Raw genomic sequence first — 18,993 nt, forward strand, 5'->3', positions numbered from 1 at the left:
TCGCCTCACTCTGGTGGCCAATCTTCACAAAACTCCTAAGCACTTTGTGGTTTTGAGACCAAAATCTTTGAACTAGGTGGAAATTGGCACTGAGGTGAAATAGAGAGGGAAAAACCTGGTGAGACGCTACATCAGCTTTGCTTCTTTTGGAGATCCTGGCTGCTGCACAGTAATAATTGTTCTTGCTTCCATTTATGCTCATTACAAAACAAGCCAATACAGAATTGGTTTCCTCATTAGTATTGATTTATAGCAAAAATGTAAAAAAGAACATATATAAACATGTTATTGAACCACTGAGAGAAACAAAACTTGGTTTACCTGGAAGTAAACCAGCAATTATTTCCTTGTAAGAGCCCAATATGGATCTCAGTGGCTGCCAATTGAGTTCTCTGTGCCAGTAATGTTTTAAGGTAGACCCCTCTGGCTGTTACCATTTGGATTGAGTTAAGGGGAACAGTGCTGCTTCCTTATACTTAGTAGTAGAGCTGGTACCTGTGCACTAATGTCTCAAAAAAAAAAAAAAAAAAAAGCTGCTCATACACTTTCTTACAGTACCTGTTTTATAGGACGAAGGGAACCAATTACATTCCAGCCACTGTAATCACTCCAGTGTGAAATCTCACTGGGCTGCAGCAGAATCTGCTTTCCTAAAAAATTACATCCTTCATATGCAATCCACCTGGAGATGGGAAATAAAACATGAAAGACTACATGTTAGCTATAGCAAACCTAAACCACAGGCTTGTAGCATCATACCTTTAAACGCCCTCAAACTCCACAGTAGTGATGAATTAAATCCATACTGCAGTGTCCCAAATATCATGCATTTTAGTCACTCAAGTGTTTGCTTTTAAAATAAGACCCATTTTCTGTTTGTGTACCTAAACCTTGCCAACTTTTTAGTTTCCTCAATATTTTTCCCACACAGATGAAAACAAACAGCTGTATGCATGAACCTGGCCAGATGGGAATAATGCAGATTTCATTGGGAATCAGGAAAAGTAGGAAGCCACACACCAGAGAGCAGCACTTGCATGCTTTTCATAATGGTGCTTTAATTACCAGAGGACAAAAAGGGATCTTCTTCAATGCTTTATTTTGTTACAGCTAAGTAAAGCTATTTCACTGGTCTGAAAATGAAGCCTCCCCCCAAAATTATAAATCACTGTAACAGAATTTCCTGTCGTGAGCACATTGGGACCATAAACACAGTCAAAACCATTAATGCAGAGTTAAAGCACCAGCACATGCAGATTGATTGTTATTAGGCATCTGCTCCATAGATCCCGTGTTTCTGCTTACAAAGGGGGCCTCGGAATCACAGACAGGTTTTGTCTGTATCAATAGGTCATTGTGCAGGCTGTGAATCCTAAACTGTTGGACTCATTACTCATCCGAGCACAAGGCACGCGCTGTTTCCCCCAGAATACCTGTGTCACAGGTCAGCTGATGCGGACAACAGGGATGGCTGCACTGCTTGTTTACAACACGACAAAACATCCACACGCAGCGCCCACAGGACCTGTAATTCACTTTCCCCCTTGTGTGTGATTTGGAGAGGCAGCCACACATCCCCACTCAAGACTGGACAGAACTAAAAAGCGCAGACAGTGAACTGCCTCTTCATGGGGTCCTATCACTGATTCCTCAAAGGAAGCCCCATACCTCCTAGATAACAGATACTCTCATCAGCCTGACAACCATTACAATATGTCCCTTATAATGTGAACACACTTTTTCTTTGCCATGCTTTCTCCGAAGTCACTGAAAATTCAGTTAATTCTGTTAATTTCAGTCATGTTCGAAATGCAGAACTTCATAGGCCAGCCAGGGATGAGGGTAGGGGCTGTTACAGCAAGAAGAATCCCCTGCAGGTGGTGCGAGCTGCTTGCACTCAAGGGGACAGTCCCCACTGCAGCCCAGCTCAGGAAGGCCCAGGAGCTGCCTGAGCACTGGCTGGACTGGCGCTGGGCAAAGGTGGCCTGTGGACCAGGGTGCTCCAGGCCCCCAGGAATGCCTGAGCACTGAGGTCCTGGCACTCCTGGGGGCCTGGAGCACCCTGGTCCACAGGCCACCTTTGCCCAGCCCCAGTCCAGCTTCACATGCTCATACCTACGCGTGGCAGCACGATGCCACTGCAGGTAGGTACAGAATAGGTCACTGTTGTGCAGGCTGTGAATCCTAAACTGTTTGACTCATTAACTACCTGTCACTCACCCCCTCCATCTTTAGGTTTCCCCTTTTCAGAGTAGGGCAAGGCAGGACATGGAGGTGTCTGTCCTGGGAAACATCACAGAGCCACAAGATAGCCCAGCTAAGCAACTCCTGCGCTGCCTTGGCTCTTCCTGACAGCAGAGACGTGGTCATCCAGGCTGGGATCCCAGGGAGATGGCAATCCCCATGTTAGGCTTAGGCTTTGTACTTTTCTTTCTCTCCTCAGCTAACTGGAGGAGTAGTCGGCAGCATTATCACAGGCCTCCTCAGGGAGAGTTCAGCTTTTCAGTGGCAACTGAGTTGGAGGCATTTGAAAAATGCATCATAAAAAAAAGGAGATATATGCTAATAGTAAATTGTCTACACTCATCCTTTGCCCAACTAGCTCAAACTTTGCACCATTTTGGGTCATCCCTAAAGATGTCTCAAAATTATAGCCCCTGTGTATGGGAATGCAGGGCAGAAAGTGTGAAAAAGCTAAAAATAAACAGGAAATGGTGCATCACTTCTGAAGATCAGCAGTTTCCAGTCAGCGTCGGCTGAAAGATGAGACACTCCAATTTCCTTGTTGCTGTTGTCTAGGCTGAGACTTGAAAACTTGGCCAGGACAGAGTACGCGGGACTGTTTCCACAAGGTGAAGGGAGGAGACGGGAGGAGGTTACGAGGCCACTTCCGCAGACGTAGGAAGGTTTGTGCAGAAGAGCCCGGGTGCTTCGGCACAGCCGGCTGCCTGGGCCACCCCGACCTCACAGAAACTGCTGCCTCTGCGGCAGCCAAACAGCACGTGGAGCTTTGCTGGTTCCTGTAAATCACTGCAGTTTACAGCTGGCACTTTACTGCCAGTTAATAAAACCAGTCCAAGTTTAACCTACCCATCTTTGTGAGTCAGCAATTGAAACTGGTTTACTCTTGGTTCCCAGCTGGAACAACAAGCCCTTATGTTCATTAATGCACAGGGATAAAAGGAGGAATCTCACGTGGGGAAAAATACACACTCTGCCTGCAGTATATCCGTGTTCATCTCAGATCCTGGTACAAAAATGGGTCTAGTATTAACTTCCATCAACATTTTAAGATTTCACACTGTCTCAAAAAGAGTTAGAATATAAAACACACCCTATGAAAAGAAAAAAAGTACTGAGAGAAAAAACATGTTCCTTTTTTGCTCCTACAGTGAAAATCTGACAGAAATACTCATTCTGAACTTACAGGCCACTTCTCACCCATACGGACTGAGTGTAAAAATGAAGGTCCTCGTTCAGAACAGAATTGATGGGGTCGCTGAAGTGCAGCTCTCTGCCCTTGCAGCTTTCCAGAGCGAACAGGCTGATGGAGGGCTCAGCAAAAACCTGGAGGGGAGAGAGGAAAAAAAGAAAGTTTTTTTTTAAACAGTCTGACTGAACGAACTAACTGCAGTTGTTCAGTCTAATACTCACATACTTGCAAATACCTGCCCTTTTCAGTTTCACTGCTTCATGCTTTTAGATTAAATCGTGCTCCTTCAGCAAGTATAACACCAAGAAAAAAAATACATCCACATACCAACAAAGCACACACAGCAGAAATGTACTGGATTTATTAGTGACTCTGCCACCTGAGTATAGTGTCTGCTGACACTACTCAGTCACTGAGTCGCTTAGAGGTGCAAAGAGGTGTCCGCTTGCATGTGGAAAGTCTCTCTATGATCTTGACCGTATGATTAGGGCCTTCTCACTTCTAAAAAATCTGGTCTATCCATTGACTCGTGGAACAGGTTACAGCAGTAGTTTTCGGTATGATCTGAAGACTGCTTCTAAATTCATGAGGCAAAATACAAGTCTGTAGTCTGCAGACTTAAAGTAGCTGTTAAGTGGTCCAGTGGAAAGAACTCAAGGAGTTGTAAACCGGAAAAGGTTGGAAAACTCACAACGCATAACTATAAAATTTGGAATGCTTGTAACAAACATTCAAGTTTTTCTTCTGACAATCCTGAAAGAAACAGCACCATTAGTAACCACTTCAATGTAATGTGGAACGGCAACATTTTTTACTTAACATCCTTCTCTACAGCTGAGCCATCTCCTGTGAAACCAAGTAAGGTAAGTTCACATGGAAGCGTAGTACAGCTGTAAGATAGGCCGAAAAGCACAGCACAATACATGTAAATACAGAAAGGCTGTGCCTTAGCACAAAGAAAATTTGTAGAGTGTTTTGGCATTTTTAATGCAAAAATTATGCAGGAAGTATCATAATCACAATCACAATCATCGGTATTTTGTATCCTGATAGAGCTGGTAAAGGAAGAGGTAACAGGTCTAGCTGCTTACTTTGCAGTCTCTCAGGGGAAGTCACCTCTGTATTTTTTTTCTGTATTTTTTTTCTGAGATGTTGCCTGACACAACTAGCCCAGGGCTTGTTTTTGCAGCAAAGATACGGTGTCAGGTGAAAAAAGAAGCACGAATGGAACAAAACCTTGTATTAAAGTTGAAATAAGCACTGAGTAATTAAGAAAAGCACAGATTTCCTGTTTCAAAGAGGCACATGTTTTGCAGTGGTGCGCCTCTGGAAAGCTCAGTTATGATTCAGGACTTCTGAATTTACTGACTCAGGGCACTTGGTATGTTGCTGGTTATTCAAATCCTGCCTCGGAGAAATTGCTTTCCTTTGCTAACTGAGGCAGGGACAATGTTGGCCATGCTGCGCTCCACAAACAGGTTGTTTGCGGAGATATTTTAGAAGAACCCAGGATCATCCACTTGGAGACACTCTGAAAAGCCTGCTAGGCTCCCAGAAAAACACAACCATAGAAAACATAAATATATTAAAACTCATATTTTCCAGCTCCTGGTCTGCTACATGCTTTTTGCTGGGAGCATGGGTCAAATTTATGCTGGGTTTAAAGGGTTACTTCAAAATCTATATCAGTGGGCCTAGCGCAGGCAGCCACTTCTCAGCTTGCTGTGCTCAGCAGAGCAGTCTAGTCACACTCTGGTCTGCAATAAGCTGCCTCCCCTGCTACTGGCCCTCTCCAGAGGGGAGACCAGAACGCATCCACGAGGAGAAATTTTAACAACTGATTTAGTAAGCACGAGACACATCCTTTTGCATCTCTGTAGACAGACACTGTTACCAAAGCTAAAATTTATCCTGCTATTGCAAAATCCAATAAAATCCAGCAAAATCCATCCAATGCTGTACCGTACAGACACGTCATCTGTCCTGCTGTATTCACTTACAAACCAGGAGCGAGGACGGCAAACCTGCGGGGCTATGGAGCCAGACGCTAGCTGTGCCGTGGTGAGGGCTGGTTGAGGAGTCTGAAGGGGCTCGGAGAGCCCCGCGAGGCAGCCGGCGTCGCGGCCCTCACGCAGTGGGCAGCAGCGGCCGGTGCCACCTCAGGAGGGCTCTGCCCGCCTCAGCACGGAGGTGAAACATGAAGAAGAGAACGCGTTGCTGCCTCAGGCTCTGAAGTGCTTCTATTTCCACATACAGAGGAACAAGCCGGTTCCTCACTTTATACCGCTTTATACCAACAGCTGGCAGCAGCGACTTGGCCTGGCTTTTCTTCTCTGATTTTGTTTTATAGCTCCATGGAAACTACCAACAGTAAATAGTGGGGCTCCAAGGCTAAGCCGCGACACTTACTACAGGCACGTTACGCACCACGGCTCCTTGCAGAACGCCGAGGGGCATTTACACCCGTTTTCGGCCTGCAGCGCCATCCTCTGTGCCTAGGTCAGGACTGCCTTAGCTTCCCCTTTCAGCGTTATTTCAAGGAAAATATGTCAGACTTCAGGGAAAAACCTGCCAATTATACGAATGACATAGCACTAAACGCATATAGTGTGATTTTTGAGTGCTAAGGAACTGTTCCACTTAAACCAAAACCAAATACACTATTTAAAGGTCTTGGTGTTTCTTTCTTTTTTTTTTTAATGCTAATGTTTAGGGATAAATTTGAAGAGATTTAATATATTAGAGAAACCAGCAGCTAAGAAAGGCTGTATTTACACAGCGCTTCAAGATACGAACACCCTTGTGAATTGTTAGATACAATGATACGCTTTATTTAATAGGCGCGGCAGCCTATGTTCAATATTCTGCATGAGGCAACGATAAGGATAGAGCTTTCTTCCCCTCTCCGGTGTTCTTTCAGGGCTTGGAAGCTAAGCTATGGAAATCAAACAGTAAAAGCTCTTGTGCAGTTCACCTCAGCTCAAACGCACCTCTCAGTGACCCCCACCTACATCTGACACAGAGAAACTGCGAACTAGGCGTTTTTCACAATTCAGAAGAGAGTCCAATATTTTGTCACTTCAGGGAAAAAAAACGCAAGCAAGCCAGAAGAATTTCACATTAAACAAAGATTAACACAAGGTAAGAGTCCTTTCAAGGCTTAGACGTTTGAGCCACTGAAAAGAAATACAACATAGAGCACAAAGTCATGCTACAACTGAAAAACATGTGAACTCACAAACTCGGTTACAATATAAGCAAGTACAATTTTACTCTGTGAGTGTGGATAACATATAGTCAATTGTTTTCATTATAAATTTTATGAAAGTTATCTCTAATCTGCAAGAATTAGACTGGAGAAGGACTACCCCCAAACAGACTTTTTTTTTTTTTTTTTTTTTGCAATCTTGGGTTTTGCAGACTTTGATCAGAAAGCCAAAGGAAACCAAAGCCAGAAATCCAAGTAACGTATAGGGGCCAGATGAAAGCACAAGCACAACCCGCTTCTCACCAGGGCTGGTGCATAGCCCACTTGCTGCTTGGGCTGCTCTGCAGACTGCACTCACCAGAGCTCAGCTGGAGCTTCAACAGCTGCACTACAACCTCCCTGGAAAAAAACTTACTCTTCAGTCTTGGCTTTTGTAACTTATTTACAGCGGTTCTCACTGAAGTTGCACTTGGCTGGCTGCTCGCTATAGTGTGGGAAGGATGCCTGCCTGAAGGGAACGGAGCCTGGCCTGGGAGACAGCAACACGCAAGGTCCAGTCCGAGCCCTACAAATGACTCATTGCCTGGCCCTGGGAAATGCCAATTAATTTTTGTATCTGATTTTATTATTTACCTCTCAGGAATGCTGGGAAGAACTTAGAAAAGATAAGCTGCATACAAATACAGGAATTGTCACGACAGAGTAGAGCAAGAGTAAGGAATGCCTCAAAGAAAAAGAGGTACTGCATAACCTACAACCCAGATCTCATCTACAAGTTATGAGACTGGTTTAACTTTAACTCCGAAGTTAACATATTACAAGGAAAATTAATTGTTCATTGCAACAATCCTGGATATTCTTATCCATGTAACTTACACCAAAGAGTATCAGGAGATTTACAAAATAACCTGCCTGGCAAAAGGCAGAGCTAAAGCTGAACTCTGCTTTGTAAGAACATCTCCAAAGTGTCTCCATGCAGAAGACGCATGGAAAATACTTTCTCAGTGACAAATGCTGCACAGGCGTTGGGACAAGTGACTGTGGCCCCGGGAAGGCCCGGCTGTGTTTCTGGGCACCCTTGCCAAGCGCCGCGGTGGCGCACGCTCCGCTCCGCGTCACTTCTTGGCATGGTCTGAAACAAGTCCTTGCTGGCTCCAGCGCAGAGAAGCCTGAAGGCTGATGCCTTAGCCCAGGCAGTGATTTAACTTGCCTGTGCAGCAGATATTAACAGTAATGCCAGGAAATTTCATCAGCAGACACTTCTTGAGTGCTTTGCGATTTTTCAGATGAAAGGAGATGATCGTAGGCAAGCTACATGCATTTGAATATTCCTGCTGTCACTACACAGTAGGTACCCTTTCAACCTCAGTTGGTCTTTCGAAGTGTACTGCTGCCTGTTCACTTAAAGAAATAAGTTACTGCCAGATAAACCTTCCAGCATTTTTTCCTCCACTTACAAAACAGCACATTAAAAAGACCTCCAGGCTACCCCCAAGCAACCCTATCCACAACAGCAGAGGCCATATAATGTATTGCTATTCAATTTACAATGCAGCTTCGTATGTGGGTATTGCAATACTGTTTTTCTTCTCAGACTACTGAAAACAAAGGATATTTTTTTCCTTGTTTTCAAGCTACAGATATGCTTAGTACTTTCTGGCTAACCTCTCATTAACCCTCATCTTTTCCTAAAAATTCCCAGGACACCACAGTCTACTCTGAATTTGAGGGAAACGGAAAAGCAGGGGGGAAAAAATACAGGTAGGACCTCATAAACATTCACTTTGAGTTTTATGTGCCTCAGGGACCAAGGCAAGAGGGGAGAGAGGTTCCTGTAACCATTTCTCGCCCTCCTCTCGGATGATAGTAGAAAGAGGGACAGATACAGGGAGACAAATTTCAATCTCTCAATTCAATTTAGGGCATTTCAAAAACATGTTTTACATTAATGTAGCCATTAACACACCTCAATCCATCCAAGCCTGAGGATTGAAACAACACTGCCCTAGGATTAAAGAAACACTTTTCTCTTTATGAACCCAAATTCATTTTTGCTTTGCTACTTCTCCAGAAAACAGCAGAGGAAACTTGGTTTCTAAAGATGTGCTTAATTGCTCTACCTTAGCAGGACATAAATGGGGAAATAACCACAGTTCATTTGATTTTTGTGATAAGTGTGGGGAGAAGGGTGGTACTTCAGCCTTAAGTGAAGAAAACTTTCCTTTTTGGCTTGTGAAGAACAGCCATTCAAGAACTAAATGTTAGAACAAAAGTAAGCCAACATAAAAAGCCCTTACAGTAATCAGCCTATTCCTCGTCAAAATTGTTTTTCTATCTGAAGTAATTTTGAGTTGCTCTGAAATTTTTGTTTTTTCTAATTGCTCCAATTCAACAATTTAGAATTCCAGTTTTCAATTTATTATGTGATTAAGCTATCAAAAAAGACCACTATATTTTTGGCAGATTTTAAAATAAAATCTCAAAGCTTACCTTTCTAAAAAAATCTTATTTTTCTCTGCTAAAACTGTTTGCTAAATTGGATTTAGATCAGCAAAACATTTTGGTTGCTTCAAAATCACATTTTCCTCTCCTCACCTTTGATTACTCAATCTGTTTTCAATAAATAAATAAATAAAAATAAAAATCATCAAGTCAAGGAGTTGTGAAGAAGTTCTTAGCTGTTCATAGAGTTCATAGAGATTAAGACAATACTGTTAACCTTATTCTGTCACCCAAATCCTATTGCCACCCTACAATTTTGTTCTAAAAGATCATCAAAACATGGCGATATTATGAGAGACCCCTATAAAAATGCAAATTCATTCTTCAAGTTCTCCTCCTGAGACTGAAAGCCTAGAAGACTCATGGCAGCCAACAACGGTCTAAAACGCCCCTCAAACCGCTGCACTTCAGTGAAAATTAAAATAAAAGTATATTCAAGTTACTGCTACATGGAAGATGCTCTTTCTAGATATCAAAGCAGAGGGAAATAGAAAGGACCCCTCAGTTTGGGTACAGAAAGCAATGTCGTACCAGATTGTGCTGGATTCCCTGCCTGTGTCACTGAGCTGTGCTGACTGCTATGTTTCACAGCTGCTTTGGAGTCAGCACCACACGAAGAATCTATATCCTTACATACATACTGTGGCAGATGATAGGCCACAGCTTGAATTTCGCTTAGTTGTATAGAGGAAATGTAACAGGTAGTTAATTCTCAACTCATTCCAACCTTGCAAATGGCAAAGGAGACACCTGGATCTTATGTGTCCCTATTTCATTCAGTAGATCTGTTCTTCTGTGGCAAAGGAATACTTGAAATGATCTACTGCCAAAAATCATAACTAGACCACATCTACACCAGCCAGTGGTCTTAGACTGGTTTTAAACATTGGCAATGAGTTACTATTACCTTCCTAGGTAATAGCTAAGGCCCTTTGTTTTGCTAAAGATGTCATTTTTTCCTCTGCAAGTGCTAAACACTCTACACCCTGGCCTCTCCTTCTAGACAACACCTGAGCTGCAGAACCATCAGACGTTGCAGCAATGCCTGTTTCCCTGTCTGAGAGACCTTCCAACAGCTGCTCTTGCAGCAGATGCATCTCATTTACAAGACAGCAGGTGAACATGCAAGTTCAGGGCTTGGGGTCAGGGTTAACCACTCTTCCTCATACGCGGGAGCCATGGTTACACACACCTTAGGTCTGAAATTGGTCTGGTATTTAAAGCTGAACAATGGAAGGGTTTCCCAATGGCACAACAGAACTCTGCAGAGCTACAAAACAATTTCATTTGTGAATGCACTTGCTGCTCTCTTGAATGAGCTAACAGAAATATCTGGTAAGGAAAAGGGCTCTGTTCCAAGAACAGTGCACTGCAGACAATGCACGGGATGAACTACGGCTGTTTCTGACCGCTCACCAAACACTCTGCTGTGTGCTCAACATCACGTCTGTGTTGCACAATGCCCCCAAACCCAACCTGAGCGCTCGCTGCACACAATATGTTAGGGGCTGGTGACTTCATTTCTATTTGTAAAACAGGTGTGGTTCAATTTTAATGTCTGCCTTTTGCGAAATACAAGGGCTGCTAGTTGCAAGAGGGGATCTGAACTAGAGGTGCGAGCCACTATTAAACTGCAGAAAGATGTGCATAGGCTTCCCACACAGCCTGCCAAACGCACCTCTGCCAGGGCTTTGTACTCCATGATCAAGAATATCCCCCTTCTCTGCACAACTACCTCCCTATGAGATTAGAGACTGGGGCATTTGGATGAGTCCTAACATTTCATGTCAAAACTTCATGCTGATTTAGCAGAGCAGAGTCCGGTGAACTAAGGTGGCAGGCAGATTTTTGATCTGAAAGCCAAGCTCTCAGTAGGTGAACAGACACAGCTCCACTGAAGTCAAAGATTTGTTTGTCTTAGCAGAGGGACCAGCTCTCAGTCTCAAGGAGTACATGCGAGTGCCTTTTGGTGCTCTTCTAAAATCTGTTCATAAATAGTAAAAGCATTTTATACTTGAAGGAAATTATGACCTGAGTAATTTTTAAAGTCTGGTTTTGCAAGAGTTACAATAAAGGGCAAACATCACATGGACAGAGTTTGATTTGTGTGAACAGGGAAGGAGGAAGAGTTTTTGATAAGGTAGCCAGTGCTCCGGAAGAGTGGGCACAGGAGCTGTTTGCTTCTGTTTTACTCAAAGTATGGCCAGCTTGTATGCTGTGTCCCTTGCACAGGAGGACACTAATGGGACAACAGCACAGACAGGACAACAAGACCTCCATATATAACCATCACACATGGAAAAAAATTACAGCAAGATCCAAAACAAGCTAAACTATCTTGTGCTGGATGGCACACTGTACCCGTATCCAATTTCCAGGTCATAAATGACCTCTCATTCTCACCTTTTCTGCTACTTGATTGTAGGCACAGATGTGTGCTCTAGTACTACATTCAACATGACCCCAAAGTCACATGAAGACAGTGTGCTTGCGTAGTAGGTCTTGTCCTACCTCTTAGAAGTCACCAAGGAAAGAGGATGGCTACAAATGAGCTTGGATCACCTATCTGATGTGTCATATAAAGCTCACAGGCCACATTTGTATTATATTCTATATTGTTATTTATTGACTTGTCATCTGAGATTCATTAGAAGGGGTAAACCTTTTTTATATTTCTGCAAAATAATAAATCAAACAGTATTATGTATGCTGCCTTGTAGTTTCAATTTTATATCTCTTCAGTGTGCCTTCTTTGCTTCAGAAATGAACGTGGGCTATAGAAGGTTGAATGAAATGCTGAGAGAGCATGAAAAGAAGCAATATGTGCTGCATACTAAGCTCACTGAGCTGTTTTATAAAAACGAGTCAGAAAAGCTTACCCAGAACAGAGCCCACAAGCACACAGACCAGCACACGGAGCGCACGCCTACACGTGACATGCAGCCCAACCTGTTCCAAACCCCCAAACCCGTAAGCCAAACAAACAAACTACACTCCTTTTCCCGAGCGGGAGTTCACTTAATGCACTCCCTTCCTTCAGATGTCTGACTAGAAGAAAACAGCGTTCCAAAGCTTGTGTTTTTTTTCACGCAAGGGCTTACATATTCGACAGGCTTGAGGGATTTGATTGTAGCAGTGGGGCAGCCACAGGAAGTGAGGTCGGAGTAGAGGCCTTCTTCCAGCACGCAGTGATTGTCAGCAATTTCCCCTTGGTAATACAGAAGCCAACTGTAAGAATAATGTAACAAACAAAGATTAACTGTTCCAGCTGCTTAGTTAGGACAAGCTTTTTCAAGATTTAGTATTTCATAAGAGAATAAGAAATAAGAGTTGGGTTTTCTGTTGAGGTTAAAAATAAGGTGAATTGAAAGGCTATGTGACAAAGCAGAAAAATCAAATTGTATGATATGGAAATCTGAGTTCCAGTATCAAGTGGCAGTAATGGAATGCAGATACTTATTACTGAGTTCTTGATATCCGGAGTAGATTCTAACTGAAGCTAAACATCACAGTAACTGTGCAGAATTCTCAAAGGAAATGCAAAATCAGAATATCTAAATCAACAAGACAACAGCTACTGAGATACACTGCAAGGCAAGGGTCTAAGACATGAGCAGATATGATGAGAGCATGTTACGCACATTTCACTACCTGAAATTTAGTAGAAATAAACAAATAACCCTGAAAATGGTGGCATGTAAAACAGACTTACCATCCTCGAAGAACCTTAAAAGAACATGGTATGAATGATGTAAAATCAGAAACTTCTGCTGTGAAATCTATACATGCTCCTTGGAAATGTGTATTACTGAAAGCTTTGAGCTACAAAAACAAAACAAAACAAAACCAATGACTAGAAGGGAAGCAAACTCATAATCATTAATGTAAACATAGATAGCTGCAGTCTTAGAGAAATACTCAGCAAATTAACAAAGACACAGTGGGTACAACAAATTCTCAGCAAAGAAACCTCAGTTCAACTGTGTCAGCAGCGACACATGGACTGAGGGATGTTGTCCTCCCTGGGAGGTACCCCTGAACTGCAGCTAGCCCTCAGGTGAGCTCAGCAATCCACCCCTCCAAAAAGAGGAGGAAGCTTTGGGCGAAAGATGCAGGAGCACTGCTGGTGAAGTACTGTGAAATCTCCTGTGACCACAAGGACTGAAGGGAGTTTCTCATTCAAAAAACAGCAGAATTTCTGGAACAACTGGGCACAGAATGGCACACACACAACAAACTTCTGAAGTTTAACTAAGCCATTTTTATATGTCTTAGTGAAGAACTTGAAGCCACATGGAATAACGTCCCACCAATAACATGTTCAACTCACTTTGAAAGTCAAGATATCAAGTCATATACATCAATATATATGCATACTATATATATACACACTACATATGTATGTGTGCATATGTGTACTTACACATACATGTACACACACACACTCACGTGTCACTGAGGTAAACTGCACTATGAAGCCTGAGAAATGGGCAGAAAGAGTATAATAAAAACATCTAAGTACTGATCAAGAAAACAGCTCATGTTCTATGAGAACAGCTCATGTTCTCTACTGGAAGAAAAACACTATGGCTGTTGCGAAAGCTGCTTCCCTCTTCTTGCCCCAAATTGGCTTAGCTTCCTGCCAAGGAAAAGAAATCAAATGCTTTTGCCAATAACAGACTGAAAAGGCCAAAGACACATATTAACAAATGATTTTATGGAAAAGTTCAGTCTATGTTTTGAAACAAAATTAGCAAATTTCCTGTTAGAGCAAGAAAGACCTAATCTGGCCTTGCATGATATAAGTGCAAATTGGAAAACATGCATCAGCTGAAATATGATGGATAGAACATAAATGATTTTTCTGTAAATGTAATTGTACAAGCCATCTATTTGAGCTTTAATTTCACACACTTTTACACACTTGTATCACAATTCCTTTATAAAGGAACACTATCTTTGCTTGATAGGGCAAATGCTTTGCAACACTTAAAAAGCCTCTTTTTTACAGGATATATTGAATTATGAAGGGTGGTTATTTGATAAAAGCTGGGATAGAATACTAATTCTTCAGGAAAGGCTTGAATATTTGCAATTAGCTTTAAAATGCAGCTATCTATACTTTACTAGGGTTGACATTACTAAATGACATTTCACTTCCTAAAAAGTTAATGTACAGCAAGTGCAAACACAAGTTATCACAGCAGTCATTTTTGCTTGCTAAACTATCTGTACAAATGCTTATGTTAATGAAGAGGCTTTGGTTTCACACTGTTTCCTTTTCTTAAATAAATAAAATCAGATTTGTTTTAGAGTTGATGAGTTCAGACAGTCTTACATTATATGTACTTAATTTATAAGTGAGTCTGGCAAAGTGAAAAGTCAGTGTTTTTTTCAGAGTTCATTTTTTTGAGTTGACTGGAAATAACAGCAAATGGAGAAAAAAAAAAGGACACTTATTTAGATAGTAAGCGTGATTTCCTTAATTTCAGTGGAAGAATCATTCAAAAATACCTGAGATACAGCTTGTTTAAGGATCAAAGAGCTTTTATTCATTGGAATGTTTTGAAGATCCAGACTAAAAAACTGCCACATATATGGAAAATGCTTTATTTAACTTTTAATAGGAAAATTGGTATTTCTCTGAAACACTGTACTTTAGTTATCACTAAGAGATTATGTGTTTCTGCACAAACCTGACAAAATATTTCACCTTCTAAGAACTGTATCAGCATGATACTTCCCGAACTTTAGAACAGAATCCTATGAAAACCAATATTGTGATAAGGCTGATTTTTAAAAGTATTTTCCTGACATAAGATTGCTATCAAGAGAACACAGCAGGCAAAACACAATCTTACACAGCTGTGTTTACAGGTAAGCATGTACATGTGTGCACATATATGTAAATATATAAATATACATACATATACACACGGATATAAAGAGATGGATTTCATGACATATCACTGGAAACTAGTAAGACTGCAAAACACAATTAATTGAAACCTTAAGAAGTTTTAAAATAAATCCAAGATATGCAAAATTTGCTGAAAGCACTCTATGAATAGGTTTTGGAACATCCTAAAAAAAGTTGCAAAGTTGAAGATAGAGGGGAAAAAAATATCTAGAACTATTAGGATACCACCTGCTTCATCTGAGTGTTATTTTATCTGGTATCCTTTACCAAGGCCTCATTGTGAAAGTACTTAAAAGGCTTCGGATTTGGCCACAACCTACCACATGAATAGGTCTGGCAGGAAATCAGTGTTTAAGACAAAAATAATACACCAATTATGTCTTCAGGCAGGAAACATTTCCTGTAGTCCTGGGTTAATCACAAAACGTTAGAACGAAAATATACTTGGAGAAAAAGAAGGGGTGTGGTCAACCCTTCCTAAGTAACACAACCTATATATTTCCCATGTGCTTATGGCATGTATACCTATCTAAGCAAGAAAGGATAAAAATGACGTCCAGATGACAAAGAACTTAAGTTTTCTGAAACAGAAACACTTAACTCTAAGGACTCCTTGTTTTGCAAAATGTCATGTTTACTCAGATTTTCTTAACTAAGGGCAAGACACAAAGAATAATATAACCACAACAAAGAAAAGGCAGAAAATGACTTGTAAGCGCGGGAACCAAGGAGAGCTCTGTTGGAAATGAATATGGTTGGAGACACAGACCATGCACTGTGGCAAGCACAAACATTCAGAGCAGGTTTTTGATTTAGAGAGACACCAGAAAGATTTGTTAATGGAATATTACCTTATCAAATAAGGACCAAAAGCACCCAATCCTGAATTAACTGATTTTAAAAAAATAAACACAACTTTTTTTTTTTTTTCTTATAAATTGTCAGGGAAATTATTACAATGTCATATAATACAGAAGAGATGTTATAACCAGAACATGTTCAATTAAGGTCGTAGGTTAGTGTGAGGGAAAGAGAAGCATGGAGAAAGTTGGGACTTACTTCTAGGGGTTGTGCATTTTTGGCAGACTGCCAAAAAAAGCACTACCAAAAGATTAAAAACAAACAAACAAACAAACAAAAAGCTTCTCCTGATGATAGATCTGCAGGTTTGAAGAATGCAGTTGAATTTTCTGAAGATAAAACTTCGTTAACCTTCATCTCATAAATGAAAAAGATGGTGATAAATCAGGTGTAAGACAAAATAATGGAAAATATACAAGTCACAGGAAGATAAAGGCAAGTTTCCAGAACCAATATATAATTTAAACATACCAAATGTGGAGGCTCATTCATTCCAAGAGGTTCCTGCAATAATACAACATAAACACAAATAGATAAAACTATTATTAGCTCCCCAGAAGACACGTCAAGTTCCTGGAACTTTCTAGTTAAGAATTCAAAAGCAGAAAGACCCATATTTCCTATTCTCTTGGCACATTTATTTTCTCTGAGACTCTCCCATTGGCTGCTTATACGTTCATGGCTATCTCCCTTGTTCCTCAGTCCTTTTCCATACACGAAGGTAACGTAAATGTTAATTAGCCCCTGTAGCATAGATTAGAGTCCATGTAAATTTCCCTGCACTTATTTTGAATCTATTTCTTAAAAAAAGAGACAGTTCATGAAGGCAGGAGATTGGGGCACCTCTTCTGACAAGGACACCTTAATTTAAGGTTAAATATTTTGCTCCTTTTCTATTTTCAGTACAGCAGTATCATTTTTTGTATACTAATTACTGGGGATTTCCTCTGTTTTGCATTAGGGTTTTAACAGTTCTAGAGATAATTGACTTGGGCAAATTGCACTACCTTCAAATTAAAAATGGATTTAAAATATTTCCTGCTTTACATTCACTATGCATTAAAATTATTTTAGTAAAAGATACAAAAAACCCATCAACAAAAAAAAACTACCCAGAGTACTGCTATTACAGGATAAAATAGCATAGGATAGATACATATTTAAGATACATTATCAATTAAGCATAAGGATGTTACCATGGTAAATTACTCTTTCCAGACAAGGGTATCCCTTTTTGTAAATGTAGTTTGCCAAAAGGAAGTTCTCCTCATGATTATTTAATTTTCTAATTAACAGACATAATGAGACAGAATTTGCATTTCATAAGTAGTAGGTCTCCATACTGTACAGATTGTGTGTCAACCTACAAACATGTTTAACCTATCTCCAGGTGACTGGGCAAGCTGATTAAACAGTCCAGCCTCTATTAAAACATTTTTGCATTCTCAGGACTCCAGAGGTCTTATTTTTCTTAAGTTTTCCCCTTAACAAACTCTGATAACTCACCAACTTAACAGGGCGAATTGACATGATCATTTTATTGGATCCGCCCCAGTCAAAGAAGCACTTGTATTTTCCTTTCTCCAATACATATTGTTCTCCACAAAAATATTTCTGTTGATAGGCAACCCACCTAGAGAATGACATAGAAAAAAACACTTAAGACATTAAATTTTTCTATGTAGTTTGATAGAAATAGTAATGAGTTAGAAAATTTTTCTGTAGAGTTTTTCATGCCGAGTCTTTCTGACAGACAACATAACCTAAAAAAAAATCAAATCTAAAAAAGAGGCAAGTAATTTTCACATCTATGTTTTTCTGCTTTTACTCTGCAAACCTTACTTTAAGAAACAAACACCCCAGGTCTCTGCTTTCCATCAAATATATTTTCAGCACGAGTTGATGCATTGCTTAGAAGCTCAAAAGAAAGATAGTTGATTGAAAAGCACTTGAATCTCTCCCACTTCAATCTTTACCAGTTCAGCATTCTCCCAGACAGGGCTTTCTTCCAACTTTTCCAGTTGGATTTCTTTAAGAAAAATGGTATAAGAAGGAAGAGAAACAAATGAGAAAGCCTTGACAGGATGAGATAAAGAGAAGAGCTTGCAAAGGTTGGCAATTCAGCTTCTCCCACTCAACTTCTCTATTTAAAAACACAAGAAACACTCCACTGTGCAAGACTGATGGTCCATGAGCTCTTTCGCATCTTGCTGGCTCTGGCAGTGGCAGAAATATTTTGAGGCTAGAGAGAAGATGCTAACCTGGGCACTCTCTGGGATCCACTCCTCTCTCAGTTTCCCAGCATCTGGGACTATCATATTAAGAGAAGCTAGTGGGTACCTCCTTGCCTAGTCCCTTCAGTACTCATTTATGAATCTGCTTGCCATGGATTTGCCTAATCCTTCTCGGAATCTCCTGATGGTGTCGGTTCTCATAACTGGAGATTTCACTGCTTCCCTTTTCTCTTATACTTAAGTTTCCTAGAGAAAAAATCATTGAATATATGATTGAAAGACTACAGACCCACCACCTGTCCCGGAAAACCATCACTGATGACTCTTCTCCATCCTTGATAGTGCCCATTAAACCCTCTACTTTGCTTCCTATCCTTTAGGCAACTTCCAGTCCATGAAAGGCCTTTTCCTTCAATTTTGTGCAATCTAGTTTATTTAATAAACTCTGTTTTTTTGCCAAAAGTATTTAAAAAAAAGAGAGAGAGAGAGATATTAAGAAACATGTATTTTGGTAGACTTACACTCCACTTCTCACAAGAATTGACCTTGTCTCTGGGCCAAATCCAGCCTGCTCCAAATCAGGAATTTCTTCATTGACTATGTCCAGTGCTTTTCCATCCTCATCATCAGACTGAAAAAGTGTCACTGATGACTCTATGAAATCCTAAGAGACAGCAGAGTTGTTAAGAGACAAGCTGTCACAGTCCAGTAACACTTCATAACATAAAACATTTTGGAAAGGAATTGTAGCTTGAGAGGTAACATTTTAAAAAACAGCGAAGTCCCTTGCCTACATCTTTAAGAGACATTCAGACATTAGAGTGCCTAACGGAAA

At 40.7% G+C, this 18,993-nt stretch overlaps 1 protein-coding gene across 2 annotated transcripts in view; it reads right to left on the bottom strand.

The window, feature by feature from the left end:
- LOC104566978 (ADP-ribosylation factor-like protein 6) overlaps window positions 1-18,993 on the bottom strand; it is a 113,181-nt gene that overhangs the window by 4,276 nt on the left and 89,912 nt on the right. For both annotated transcript variants that reach the window (XM_088533493.1, XM_088533503.1), the window contains 7 exons: window positions 18,680-18,822; window positions 17,431-17,557; window positions 16,396-16,428; window positions 12,856-12,965; window positions 12,245-12,371; window positions 3,428-3,567; window positions 559-682 (listed from right to left, as the gene is read on the bottom strand). In XM_088533493.1, the coding sequence (XP_088389619.1) occupies window positions 559-682; window positions 3,428-3,567; window positions 12,245-12,371; window positions 12,856-12,965; window positions 16,396-16,428; window positions 17,431-17,557; window positions 18,680-18,822 (804 nt within the window). The remainder of the gene's footprint in view (window positions 1-558; window positions 683-3,427; window positions 3,568-12,244; window positions 12,372-12,855; window positions 12,966-16,395; window positions 16,429-17,430; window positions 17,558-18,679; window positions 18,823-18,993) is intronic.

Source organism: Tinamus guttatus, unplaced genomic scaffold (assembly GCF_059628265.1).
Source record: "Tinamus guttatus ecotype Peru unplaced genomic scaffold, ASM5962826v1 Tinamus_guttatus_pri_ptg000035l, whole genome shotgun sequence".
Classification (NCBI taxonomy): Eukaryota; Metazoa; Chordata; class Aves; order Tinamiformes; family Tinamidae; genus Tinamus; species Tinamus guttatus.